This window comes from Cornus florida, unplaced genomic scaffold (genome assembly GCF_030987335.1).
Source record: "Cornus florida cultivar Cherokee Brave unplaced genomic scaffold, ASM3098733v1 CherokeeBrave_3.0.0_Hap2_Chr05, whole genome shotgun sequence".
Classification (NCBI taxonomy): domain Eukaryota; kingdom Viridiplantae; phylum Streptophyta; class Magnoliopsida; order Cornales; family Cornaceae; genus Cornus; species Cornus florida.
Genome location: NW_026775575.1, coordinates 49,396,411 through 49,411,178, shown reverse-complemented (window position 1 = coordinate 49,411,178; position 14,768 = coordinate 49,396,411). Strand labels below are relative to the sequence as shown.

The window sequence follows — 14,768 nt, the reverse complement described above, 5'->3', positions numbered from 1 at the left end:
GAGGCTCATTTCGCCAACGAAAGAGTTTTTCCCGAAAACGACCATGCATGCAGACGTAACTTACCTATTAGGATGTGCTACAATGATCCATGGTTTAAAAATACCGCCGATGCAAAATACGACCCCCCCAACGGCCAAAATGACAAAAATGAAGCTTGGAATGAAAACTTGAAACTCAAAATTATGAAATGGTTACAAAACACCATTTGGCCTTTGGCCACACTTCATGCATGATTAGTAAGACCCTATGAAAGAATGAAAATGGAATTCCCACACCCGATGTAAACATAGTGAAATAATAACTTGGTATTATTCAATATTCTCATATATTTCATGAAGTCATAAATTACATAGGATACAAAATACATGTCATTGGCCTCCGGCCTCATCTCATACATGTCGATTACATTGAAAAGAGTGTACTCGTGTACACATTACATATTTAGAATTAAAAATACACAATTTACACATAAGGCTACAAGTGGTATTTCTAGCCAACCTTTACGAGAATGGAACCTTCAAGTCCACAAATTATCCAAGCATAATGAGAAATTTAACCTTGATTCCTGTACCTGAAAAATGTCCCCAGTACGTGGGTGAGTAATATAAAGCTACTTATAGGAAATGAGCATGCATCGACCTAGCATTTTACAATTTTATCACCTTAAGGTGAAACATGTTAAAAAGGCTCAGGCCACCTAACGTCTATGTCAAGATGAGACTCAGGGAGCATCATAAGCTACCCTAGATCATTTCTAGCACAAATCACGTCATCCATGCAATTCAAACCACATAGAAGCATGTTATATAAAGTAACAAGGTATAGATTCTCAAAGTTATTAACTTGAAATCTAAAATGCGAAAACAACCAAAGTGGGTCATGCCACCTAACGTCTATGTTCCAAATGAATCTATAGGATCATTTCTAAGCTACATTTGAATAATAAAGCACAATTCACCATATCTTTGCAATTTAACCAACATAGATGCATGCTATACAAAGCAACAAGACATAGATTCTCAAAGTTATCAACTTGAAATCTAAAATACAAAGATGACGAAAGTGGGTCATGCCACCAAACGTCTACGTTCCAAATGAATTTATAGGATCATTCCTAAGGTACATTTGAATAATACAACATAATATGCTTAACAACATCAAGGTTTACATTGATTTATCAAAAATCATAAAAACATGAATGTACTTAACAACATTAAAAGCATACTATGATTCATTCAAAACTATAATGCGTAAATGTACTTAACAACATTAAATCACCAATAACCAAAACCACAAGTCACAATTAAACATTGGTTGTCAACTTGGAATTGAATGCGAAAACAAATAGTGGAAGACTTGGACATCACGTCTCGGACTAAACCAAGAACAAAATGGTTATTGCGAGCATTAACCCGCTAGGAAGATCACCCTAGTGCGCACTATCTCAATAGGGAGAACTCATACCTCCCGCACTAGAGCCAAACTCTAGCCATATCACAGTAACAATGTCTCAAGACTCCAAAATAAATAAGTTAACAACTTATATACGATATATATATATATCAGCACGAAACTACATTCCATGCACAAGTAGGTTGAAACTACACAATACATGCCCTATATCTACAACTACTATAGGATGACAATGTCGAATCTTTAAAGCGCGATTCGTTACGCGCTATTATAACATCACATGTCGAATCTTCAGTGTGCGATTCGTTACATTTTATAACAATATAATTCAATATTGAAACATAATCGCATAAGTCCCTTACAAGTCTAAAATCATGCTTCAAACATAATATCAATGTTAAACACATGATTTAATCAATAATGCAATAGAAACGAAAATTAATAAAATAACTAATTAATTTCCCTAGGTTTCAAATCTCAATCAAATGGCCTGCTATTCATACATGTTAAACAACATAGCATGGTATCCACACACATTCACTAAAATCTCAAGTAGGCCAATGGTATAACAAGGTAGAATTTAATTGTATCATGATAATTAAACTTCTAAATTTCAAAGCAACTTCAAATGGTCCCTATTTAATATATACTAGTACACAAGTCCTAGTCATCATGATTATCAAGTTAAAAACTTAATTAGGCTAAGGGAACCATTAAATAGATTTTAATTAGTCATTTAATTTAAAATCTCTAAATTTTCATACTTGTCCAAATGCTCTCAAATTAACGTATGTTAACAAACATGCCAAGACTTAATTTAAAAGCATGTCACAACTTAATTTCATGCAAGGTACGGACATGGGAATTAATCTTTCACAAAGAAAAATAATAAATAAAAAGTGCGATTCTTATTCAATAAATCCCAATTTAATATATGTTAACAAACATATTAAAACTAAACTTTTTAGCATGCCACAATTTAAATCTAAGTTATACATCATCATGTGAATTAAATTTTTATACAAAGAAATAATCATTACTAACTTTCTAAATTTAATACAAGGTAAACATATAAGTTGTATAATCATGAGAAACACTCAATACAACACATAGATAGTCCTAAAACATCCCCTACCTCCATTTGAGATGAAATCTCAAATCCCCACCGAAATGAAACGGCTCCGAATCCGACGAAATTTCTAGGTTTTGTCGGAGACAACACGGTGAACAAGAACCCCAAGGAAGCCCCATGAAAATCATAACTTGACTTGAAACCCGAACTCAAGAAATGACCAAAACGAGATTCCAATCGATGGAATCAAAGGCCTCGCCAAGACGAACATAAAACACTAAGGCACAATGACTTTTCATTGAAGGGAAGAAACTCAAAAGAAGAGAGAGAAGATAACAGCCATGGCTGCCATGAGATCCAGCCAAGAGAGAGGGGAGAGAGAGAAAAATCTAATTTTTCTTTCTAAGGCCCCCTATTTATAGAAAATCTCAAAAAGTGCCCCGAACGGGCCCCGTCGGGTCCGAAAAAGTGAAATTTGAGCAAACGAGCTCAAACGGAAAACTCCATAAATGAAAAAGAACCGTAATGAGAAAGAGATGAACAACGGAAGAAATGGCGTAAAAAATCGAGTCCCGAGCAGAGAGATATCCCCGAACAAGTTCGGCGGCAACTAGGGCCAGAAACCTTAAAACTGGAGAAAAATGACCAGAATGAAATTCTAAGAGTACGCGACTCGATGAAAAGTGAAAATGAATCCCGTACGAGGATCCAGGCTCAAAATGAGACATTGAGCAATAACTTTCATTAATTGTACAATGGCACCTCCAAAAAGTAAAAACTGCACAACTAGCCCAAAATGAAAATTTCTTCCTAAAATATTTTCTTAGAAACCCCTGAAATAAAATATCTTCAAAAGATATTTATGAAAAATACCCCAAGAAAAGAAAAAGATTTTGAAAAACTGTGCATCCATGCCCCTATGGACACCGGGAGCAACCAGAGTACTTTTCTGCAAAAGTAAAGATACGTATTTCGTGAAAACCACTTAGAATGAAGTTACATGAAGTCAAAAACCAACTCCGAACATAAGAAGTGTGGTTATGCCAACAAAGTGATAAACGGGGAAAAGACGAAATAGGGAAAATGACGAAAAGTGAATAGTGTCCGAAAAATGAAAATGTGGAAATGACGCGATCCTCAAAGGAAGTTGTCAATCCAAAGAAAAGAGTCTCGGAAATCATTCAAGAGCACTCGAGACGACACTAAGTGACAAGAAACTGAACTCAGAAAAGAAAAGATTAACGGAAAAAAAATATCCGTGAAAATTTGAGAAAAAGGAAAGGAAGGAAAATGACCGGGTCATTACAAGAATACCCCAGTGACTGTAAGGAACAAAACCATGAGTGATGAACCTACAATTACCCTTGGCAGCCCATTGAACCTAAAAATGTAGTATACTCTTGACATTGAAAGTGCAAAACCCTTGATTAAACATAGGATAAACACATTCATGCTACTTAATGTAAAAAACTACTCCCTCTATCCCAAAATAAATGTCTCTTTTGTGAGTCACAGTTCCCCAAAAGAGACATTCTTTTAGGACAAGGGAGTATTTAATAGTGGGTAACCTAGGGAAGGTGATCTTGGTGACGATCAATCTTACAATGTCGTTGGCAAGGGTGAAGTGCACCTTAAGCTGAATGGGTCTGTATAGAGGTTGAAGAATGTTAGGCACATTCCTGACTTGAGTAAGAATCTGGCTTTGATGGAATAATTATTAGATGAAGGTTATTAATTCACAATCTTCAACGGAGGCTCGTGGAAGATTTCCAGAGGTGCTATGATCGTTACACTTGGTAAGAAGACTGATAACTCTCTACAAGACTACTAGGGCTTGTGGGTTGATAGCAGCTGCATATAGCAAAAATGATCACAACATTTGGCAGTAAAGGCTAGGTCACATGAGTGAAATGGGGTTTTGCTCAAGGGGAAACTACCAAGCCTAAAGCCAATTGGTATTGACTTCTATGAGAGTTGCATGTTTGACAAAAAAAATAAATAAATAAATAAAATAAAATAAAATAAAAAATTTGTGAGTTTCAAGAAGAGTGACAAAATTCTCAACAAGGAGAAGCAATAGCTAGTTCAAATTGATGTATTGTTGATAGCCCCAGTATCATTGATGATCATACAAGGAAGGTATGAGTCCATTTCTTGAAGCAAAAATCTGAGGTGTATGAGGCGTTCAACAGGTGGAAAGCCATCGTGGAGAATGAGACGAGCTTTAAGATTAAGTGGTTGAAATCAGACAACGGTGGCAAGTATGAAGACCCCAAGTTCAAGAAGTTCTATTATGGGAATGTGATTAGATTGGAGAGGACTATGCAAATTAACCCCACACCAGAACGAGGTGACAGAATGGATGAACCAACTTTGATAGAAAGAGCCAGAAGTATATGCATACATTTGGATCTATCCAAACAATCATGTGAACTTCCAAACATAATCATGTGGGCTTCACACATTGAGAGAGAGAGAGAGAGAGGAGCGGGGGAGGTGAGTTTCCCTCTTTTAGAAAAAAATTCCTTGATTATTCTTTGAAGTTACAAAATCAGTGTGTTGAATTTCACACATTGAATGGATGAACCAACTTTGATAGAAAGAGCTAGAAGTATATGCATACATTTACGAGGTGACAGAATGGATGAACCAACTTTGATAGAAAGAGCCAGAAGTATATGCATACATTTGGATCTATCCAAACAATCATGTGAACTTCCAAACATAATCATGTGGGCTTCACACATTGAGAGAGAGAGAGAGAGGAGCGGGGGAGGTGAGTTTCCCTCTTTTAGAAAAAAATTCCTTGATTATTCTTTGAAGTTACAAAATCAGTGTGTTGAATTTCACACATCGAATGGATGAACCAACTTTGATAGAAAGAGCTAGAAGTATATGCATACATTTAGATCTACCCAAACAATTATGTGAGCTTCCAAACCTAATCATGTGGGCTACCCAAACAATCATGTGAGCTTCCAAACCTTATCATGTGGGCTTCACATATTGAGAGAGAGAGAGAGAGAGAGGAGCGGGGGAGGTGAGTTTCCCTCTTTTAGAAAAAAATTCCTTGATTATTCTTTGAAGTTACAAAATCAGTGTGTTGTATTTCACACATCGAATCTATCTAGGATTTAAATTTTCAATTCATGTTACTAATTTTTCTTTCAATTTCAGTTTAAAATTTTAAATTTGAGGTGTGAATTTTATGCAACTGAAATACACTTTTGACGTCTGTGACATGTTCGGCAGAGTGCATCAAAAAGGGCTTAAATAAGTATTACTCCTACTATGTGCAGGGGGGTTTAAAATTAATTTACTAGATAGACCACGTGCATGCCAACTGACCCAGTTAGTTAAACTTAACCAGTGTTTTTGTTAATGTTAAGTTCCCCACTAACAATTTGTATAAACATTTTTAATTAAGAAATAACAGTCTCATTTTAAATGTGCTTAATTAGTCATATATATATATATATGAATCTATCTAGGATTTAAATTTTCAATTCATGTTACTAATTTTTCTTTCAATTTCAGTTTAAAATTTTAAATTTGAGGTGTGAATTTTATGCAACTGAAATACACTTTTGAAGTCTGTGACATGTTGGGCAGAGTGCATCAAAAAGGGCTTAAATAAGTATTACTCCTACTATGTGCAGGGGGGTTTAAAATTAATTTACTAGATAGACCACGTGCATGCATTGAACTGACCCAGTTAGTTAAACTTAACCAGTGCTTTTGTTAATGTTAAGTTCCCCACTAACAATTTGTATAAACATTTTTAATTAAGAAATAACAGTCTCATTTTAAATGTGCTTAATTAGTCATATATATATATATATAGTGATTCACTTTATCTTTCAAATTAACTATCACTTCGAAATTGGAATTATTTTTTTTTTAATTTTTATTTATTTTTTTTTTTTGGGGCAAGTTGGATATTGGAAATTTTTTTTTTTCGCTAATTAAAATTGGAATATTGCTTCTGTTTAAAATGATTTATACTCTTAAGCTATATATATGTATGTTCTTTTTAGTTAATAATCATCTAAACTATTATTTAGCGTATCTCTTTCCTTATAAGTAATTATTAATTAATGTAGAGTTGAAACATATGAAAATATATAATTTCAAATATTAATGTGTAATGATCAGATTTAGCATATCTCTTTGACTAATGAAAACCCCATGTAAAACGAAAGGAAAATGACACTTATACAGAAAATAATTGGCCATTGTGGTATTAAAACATATAGAAAAAGGGACAATTATTTTATGGATATGAATCATGTGAACATTAAAAATTGAAAGAGTATGCTATCATTTTTTTTTTTTTTTTTTATTATTATTATTTTATATTTTTTTTATTTCTGCTCGTGCCTTGCTAGTTGCACTTGTGTGACACTTCCTATATATAGATCAATTTTTTTAGAGTTCTACGCAAAAGCATTTGAGAGCATAATTAAGATGGATATGATGACCAATGTCGAGCTTGACAAAGAGCTGCTTCACTCTCAAGCTCACATATGGAACCACATATTCAACTTCATAAACTCTATGTCACTAAAATGTGCAGTTCAACTTGGCATACCAGACATCATCCACAAGCATGGTCAGCCCATGACTCTCTCCGAGCTTGTTGCAGTGCTCAACATCAACCAAGCCAAAGGCAGGTGTGTCTATCGCCTTATGCGCATTCTAGTTCATTCCGGCTTCTTTGTGAATCAAAAGCTATCGGAAAATGACAATGGAGGAGAAGAAGAAGGTTATTTGCTCACACCTGCGTCTCAGCTCCTCCTCAAGGACGAGCCATTGAGTGTGAGACCATTTTTGCTAGCCATGCTTGATCCTATTCTGACAAAGCCATGGCATTATGTGAGCCAGTGGTTCCAGAATGGCGATCCCACGCCATTTGACACGGCTCATGGGAGGACATTTTGGGACTACGCAGGCCATGAACAAAAGCTGAACCATTTCTTTAATGATGCCATGGCTAGTGATGCAAGGTTGGTTACTAGTGTGGTTGTTAAAGATTGTAAGGTGGTTTTTGAGGGGTTGAATTCATTGGTTGATGTTGGGGGTGGCACCGGGACTGTCGCGAAAGCCATCGCCAATAGGTTCCCACATTTGCAGTGCACTGTGTTTGATCTACCACATGTGGTTGATGGCTTGGAAGGGACTAAGAAGTTGAACTATGTTGGTGGGGACATGTTTGAGGCAATTCCTACTGCTGATGCTGTTCTCTTAAAGGTATATACAGATAGAATTTTCTTTGTGTTTTACATAGTTCATTTCATTATTTCAATTTAAATCCATATAAAAATTGACATACATGTATTAAAACTGGCATGCCAATGGAACTGCCCTTTTTTCAAAACTACATTTACCTTCATGCTGAATTGTCAAACCTTTTTTCTAGTTATGTATGCTATTCTTATTTAAATATATGTATCTATGACAGTGCCAACCTAGCTATAAATAGATAGCAATATTAAATACTCCTTAGTACTAACTGTTTTATTCACATGAAATTTATGCTATATCCAATCCATGTTGAAAAAAATATATATATACTAATTTGAAATTTTCACATTTTTCAGTAATGATTTTGGAAATTTTATTCTACTTATAATTTGAGTGCAAATGACAAGCAGTGGATATTACATGATTGGAGCGACGAAGAGAGTGTGAAGATACTAAAGAAATGCAAAGAAGCAATTCCAAGCAAGGACAAGGGAGGAAAGGTGATTATCATAGACATGATGGTGGAAAATGAGAAAGGAGATGATGAATCTTTAGAAACTCAGTTCTTCTTTGATATGCTGATGATGGTTTTGGTCACTGGTAGAGAGAGAAACGAGAAAGAATGGGGAAAGCTTTTCTTTGATGCTGGTTTCAGTGACTACAAGGTAACCCCCATACTGGGTTTGAGGTCTCTCATCGAGGTTTATCCTTGATCATGAAGTACTGCTCTATCTGTTGTACGTGTTTTGAACAGATTGGACTTTGTGAATGTCCATAATTAAGAATAAGCTATGAAATATCGGGTGTTTAATGGAAATGGAAGGTGTAGTTTAACTTCTTGATTGCATCACTTTTAAGTCTTGAATGATTTGCAAACTTCGATACATGCAATGTTTTACAAATTATATGCATAATTTAAGTTCAAATGTTACCTTACCAGTTGAAAAAAACACGATTTGTGTTGTTTTCATTAATTAAATATCAAGGCAATTTCAATGAACCTTCAAGATGTGCATGTGAATGGAAACTAAATTAACTAATGAATAGGATATAAAATGGAAAATTAACTACATGTCCCTCAAGTGATGACGATTTCTCAAAAATAGTTTGAGTTTTGTAACTACATCAAACGAAGAAATAGATTATGGAAACAAATTTATATATAAAGTGTTTTTTTCTTTATTTTCATTTTTGGGACTAGTATTGAATTTTAATGTGTCTCGCAGCAGAAAAGAAATCGGGAGAGGGATCATTTCGTTTTTAAAACTGGGATGAATGGCTTCAAGAGAGGGCAGAATTAAGGATACCACTAAAAACACTAATCCATGGAATATATATTTTTTTTCGGAAGGTAATCCATGGAATATTGATATGAAGAAGTGAAGAACCTGATTCCGTGATTGACTTTGTAAACGTGATCTTATTATTAAATGTTATGATAAACCTAGCAAACCAAATAATAATTACGAAACACGAAAATAAACACATCACATAAAGAATATAAAAATTTATACGTGGTTTGGCAAAATTTGCATTCAGAGTGGTGAAACGACAAAAGTTTCACTATGTAAAATTGGAGATTACAAGTTTCAGCCCCTCAACCGTCTTTATATGATTTTTAGTGTCTCTTGATCATCACACTTCAAACCTTAAGCACCTATATATATCGGATGACGAGGCCGCTTGTATACGCCAGAATAATGTAGAGAATGTGCGATTCAAGAAAAGCCTTTTAGGTCAAGTTTAAATTTATAAAAATCACTACACCACTACTACTAACGTAGCAAGAGTGAGTAGGGATCGTCCCAAGGGATTATACGTGTTGGAATTTAATTTCAACTCTAAAGTATCAATTGATTGCAAAAGAGAGAGATTGGTTAATTAAACTAAGATGTAAGAAAATTAAAATGAAATTAAAATAAACTAAGTTGAGATAGGGATTTAAGAGATAAGAAGTGAGGTCTTGAGGTGTATTGGAATCGCCACCAAACTTGTTCACTAAACGACACACTTTCAACTAATTTGGGGAAAACATTCTTGTAAATAAAATGCGAATACCAATTGCAATATAAAGCATGAACCATCAAATTCATGTATGAATCGTCTACCTAACTAACAAATAAACCAAGTGTACAACAACCCATCAATTCTAAGCATGACCCATCAAACTAGTCACAATTGTAGCACACATCAATCTAGAGAATCATGGAATTTGCAGTAATAAGCCATGGAATATCAAATCAAGTAAAGATTGTTTACCTACCTACAAGCATGAATTAAATTATAGAACAACCCATCAAGTATATGAATAATCCATCAAATTAATTAACAAACCCATTGAATGAATACCATGCATAGCCATCACTAGATATTTAATTAATCACACATAGATATGCAACCAACATAGAGAAACTAGTGTAGAGATCAATTCTCAAATAATCATACATAAGATAACATGTAATCACAAAGAGAATCAATAGGAAGAATTAAATCATACGAATCATGTAAGATATAATTCCCAATTTAATCACACATAAACATGTAAATAAACAGAGAATTAATAAAAAGAATTAAACTATAGAAATCATAGAAATATACCAAAATTCATTTTATTCACAAGGTTATAACACTAATCACAAGATAAATTCCCCAAAAAGTCAAGAGAAGGGGTTTAATTTACAAGTTTGGGGTTCATCCAAACCCTAAGGAAAAGCCTAGCCAATCATGGAGGAGGTGGGTGTGATCTTGGAACCCTCAAGGGCAATTCCTAAACATGGCTTCATCTTCTTCCTCTTCTTCTTCGTTGAATTCTAGAGAGAGTGTGTGTGTAGATCTAGAGATGTATTCTTGGTGCATCCACTCTTCTCTTTTCTTCTAACCCTAATCTATAACTTTTCTAGAGAGAGAAAAATAAAATTACAATAAACTAAAATTGAAGACTAAAGATATATTACAAAATGGTTCAATTCTCCCTTTATAAAAGGTCCTTGGAGTAGTGAACAAGTCAGAAAATAAGCCCTCAAAATATCTAATCCTGCAACTATGTGGTAGGTGGAGTTCAGGTACGCGGGAATAAAACAGCTCGCTGCCAGCACATTTTCGATCGATTTCAATCGATCCAAAATATCTTTGATCGATTGAAAAAATCTTCGATCCATCCAAATTTTTAGCATTTTTGACCTTTTTCCGAATTAATCTGAAATCTTTTAGGAACTTTTATTTGACTCCAAAAAGGTTGTAATAGACCATTTTTAGCCCGTTCGAACCTTATTGACCTGAAATAGACAGAAACACAGATAAGTACTCAAACGGGAAAATAAAGATAAATGAATGGACTAAAATACTCTCGCTTAGGTGCTAAAATGCATCACATTTGAGCACTCATCGCACCCCCAAATTTATATATTACTAGTCCCTAACAATGAACTACATGGAGAAGAAAGAAATAAACAACTAAGTAACTATGAACTAGAAAGCAATAAAATGATAACGCTACTTTCGTAGGTAACACGATTGCATTTAGCATATGTAACAAGCCTTTTAAACCCCTAGGTTATCCCTAGTGAACGAGTGAAGTCTCGTGAGGGTTTCCAGAAATGATACCCACAAACATTGAGCTCTTTCTCACTAAAGAGGTACTAATATACAAAACAAGCATTAGAAAAAAACTACATTAAGTACGCAATTTTTTAACCCTTTTCAAGCAATCTCCCAAAATCTCAACGTCAAGTAAACAAGTATGGTCTTCCATACATCAAGAAAATGATCATACAAATCAAAACAACTCTAGAATTCTTTTAAGTGGACCGGCATCAAATATGTTGCTATCTAAGCCAACTAAAAAAATGATCACATCCTTACCCTCAAATTAGCACACAAATCTAGTCCCGATCATCAAAACAAAGACTGAACCTTTTATTAAAGCTTTATTCATTTAGGTGTACTTATTCTTTTCACTCGGTTTTTTTTTTTTTTTAACTAACCTAGAAGATCAAAGATGGAAGCATGGTGCAATGTAGTAATCTATTAAACTTTCTAGCGATCCATGAAGTCGAGCGTTAAGTCAATGACTCTTAAATCAGACGGCTTTAAGGCATTAGGCGTTTAAACACCTCTAAGGACTTATAAATTCAAATCGACTAGGCTACAAATCAAAATTGCCTTCATCTAATCATTTCCTACTTCTCATCTTTTGGGAGAAGTTCTCACTTTTTTATTTGCTTTTGCAACAATTTTTTTTTTTTTTTTTTTTTTTTAACCTAGAGTTTGGGCTCTCTATCTTTCGACGCGAGAAATTCAGTGCTTGATGAGGTTAGAATCCCGACTACGCAATGAAAAGGGATTGTTATCCACTTTTATCAAGATGAAAGCTTTCAATGCATTACTAACTCAATTGAGATATAACCAAATCAATAATCAACAAAGCATGTACCCCACAAATGAATACTAGTGTGCATATGTGCTAGTGTAGAATCTTAGAGTGAATCTCAAAACAATCACAAGATCAGGATGATGTGGACCACAAATGTAAGTAAGATATCAATCTTTCAAAAAATATACTCCTAAATGGCATCCACAAAGCATATAAGGAGTATTGGACTCTCAAGTCAAGCAATTTTTAAATTCTAAGTATCATGGTCCTCGAAAGTTCAACTTAAATAGAATGCAACAAATTCACCTTACCCCCAAACTTAAACTGCACATTGTTCTCAATGTGCAATGAGAATAATGGAAAAGATGAAAAGAATATACCGTGGTGGAAAAGACATGAAGTTCGGTAATGAACCATTGGGAAATAGTGCACCCCTAAACTTAGAATCAATAACCTACTTGAATAAGCACACTAGCAAACTCACATTAACTATCAAATGGGATAAGATAAGTAATTCAAGCATTCTAAGGCAATATAGCACAATATGAAAGAAAGATATGAGATTAAGCCCAAAAGAAAATATGAAAGTAGCATAACTACACATAAGGGCACAATGGTGAATTTTTATATATTTTTCATTTAATGAAAGCAAGTATATACAAAATGTAAGAAAATTAAAGAATAAAATGTATGAACAAAATACAAAAAGAAAAATAAAGAAGGTAAAATGCAATTAAAGAATATGTACAATGCAAGAAATGAAAAACAAAAAGTAAGAAAGGATGTAAGAATAAAATAATGAAACATAAAAATAAACACTCTTTTTTTTAATTTTTTTTAATTTTTTAGACGTAACAAGTATGTACACACATACAACAATAAAACAAATAAACATGCAAGAAAATAAGGAATAATTTTTTTTTTTTTTTTGGCTCGATCTTTCGAAATCTCCTTTAATCGATCGAAGTCGTTAAAAAAATTGAGACCTGGGAGCAAAAATTTCTGACGCAATTCCGATTGAGACCATGTTCGATCGATCGAAATAAGTGTTGATCGATCGAAAAAGTCTTCGATCGATCGAATTGCCTGGACACAAATTGCTAAAAATGCATGAATATGGTCTAAAAACCTGATTTTTGACAATGAAGTGCAATAGAACATATCTATACGACGCAAGAAGTAAAAAATAAAAAGAAATGGGAGAGGAATAGAGTTGAAAACTCTACAAATATTAGTGTTTAACGTCTCTAGCAAGACATTGGTTCAACTTACTAGTCGAACGTATCAAAAACCGAATATGAAACATCCTTATTAACCCTCTTTTTCATTTTCTCATTTAATGTTTCACTTACAACAATATATACATCCTCCAAAAGAATGACTTGAAAAGAAATTATGAAATATGCAATTTGTTTCCTTTCATCCATGATCTTGAAAATAAAATCAATGATGAGCGGCCTTACACTTGGTAAGGTAAAGTCTTTCAAAGACTCAATTGGATTAATAGGAAACACCCTCTCTTCATCCCTCTTCTCTTCCTAAAAAATCACCATCTCCTCACCTTCAAAGTTAGCTAAGGAGTCCATTAGAGAGTTCACTTCATTTTTGGAGTTTTCAAGGTCAAAACCACAATTTTTATACATTTCAAAAGAGCATGTCTCAAGAGGGTCTTTGGAGATAATAGAAGGAAAGCCTATTCAACAAGTTCCTCCTCCTCCTCTCCTACCTCTATAGTAGTTAACATCTCCTCACTCTCGAAAGTATCAAAGGCCGAAATAAAATCATGATCAAAACAAGTCCTCATTAATCATGTTATGCTTTATTGGGCTAGCCATTGGTGGACTCATTAATTCCTAAAATTGCTCACTTGCTACTTCTTCCTCTTCACTCTCGTCATCCTCATCTATTTAAATTTAATTTCTTGCCATTTTTTCATTTGCCTCTTCCTCCTCGTCAAGAAAGAGTACTTGCAATTTGCTTAACTTGAGCTTCAAGCTTGGCTAAAATTTGAGAATGTGAAAGGATAAGTTAAGTTTGTGAATTAAGCCCATCAAGTAGAACTAACACTTTTTCTTAAAACTCGGGTGAATAAGGTGATGGAGGTGGTTCTTCATAAAATGGTGGGGGAGGGCAGTAGTCATAAGGAGGATTATGAGAATAGTCAAGTCTATAATAAGATGATGCATGTTGAAATGAATTCGACTCAACCTCATAAGGATCAAAATATGATAGAGGGACATGAGGTGAGGGGAAGTAATTCTCCCCAAACTTGGACCAAACAATGGCTCCATCCACATTCAAAATCCAAATGTAACAAATAATGGCCTCCACACGGGCTGATGCTTGGACAAAGATTTAAGCAATATAATAAGCCTCAATAAGGGTTATCACAAGCATGCAAAGAAGTGAAACAATTAAACTACGAGATTTTCAAGAAATGCTCACAAAGGTCCTTAAGCAACTTCAAATTCTAATGCTAGCTTTAACCTCCAATGATTGCTTTAAGATCCAATGTTTACCTTCCTTGTAGTCAAGTACCTAATTGAACAAATAATACCAAGAGTGAGAAATGAATATACAATGAAAAATAAAATAAAAATAGAAGCAATCAAATGAACACTATTGTCTAGTCTAATTCCAACAAAACAATTAATACCCGGCAACAG

At 34.1% G+C, this 14,768-nt stretch overlaps 1 protein-coding gene across 1 annotated transcript; it reads left to right on the top strand.

Annotated features, from left to right (window-relative positions):
- Positions 1-6,737: 6,737 nt before the first annotated feature.
- LOC132310145 (trans-resveratrol di-O-methyltransferase-like) lies at positions 6,738-8,443 on the top strand. The gene is made up of 2 exons (XM_059808366.1): positions 6,738-7,736; positions 8,141-8,443. Exons 1-2 carry the CDS (start codon positions 6,801-6,803, stop codon positions 8,441-8,443), a joined length of 1,239 nt encoding a protein of 412 aa, XP_059664349.1. The 5' UTR covers positions 6,738-6,800.
- The last annotated feature ends 6,325 nt before the right edge of the window (positions 8,444-14,768 follow it).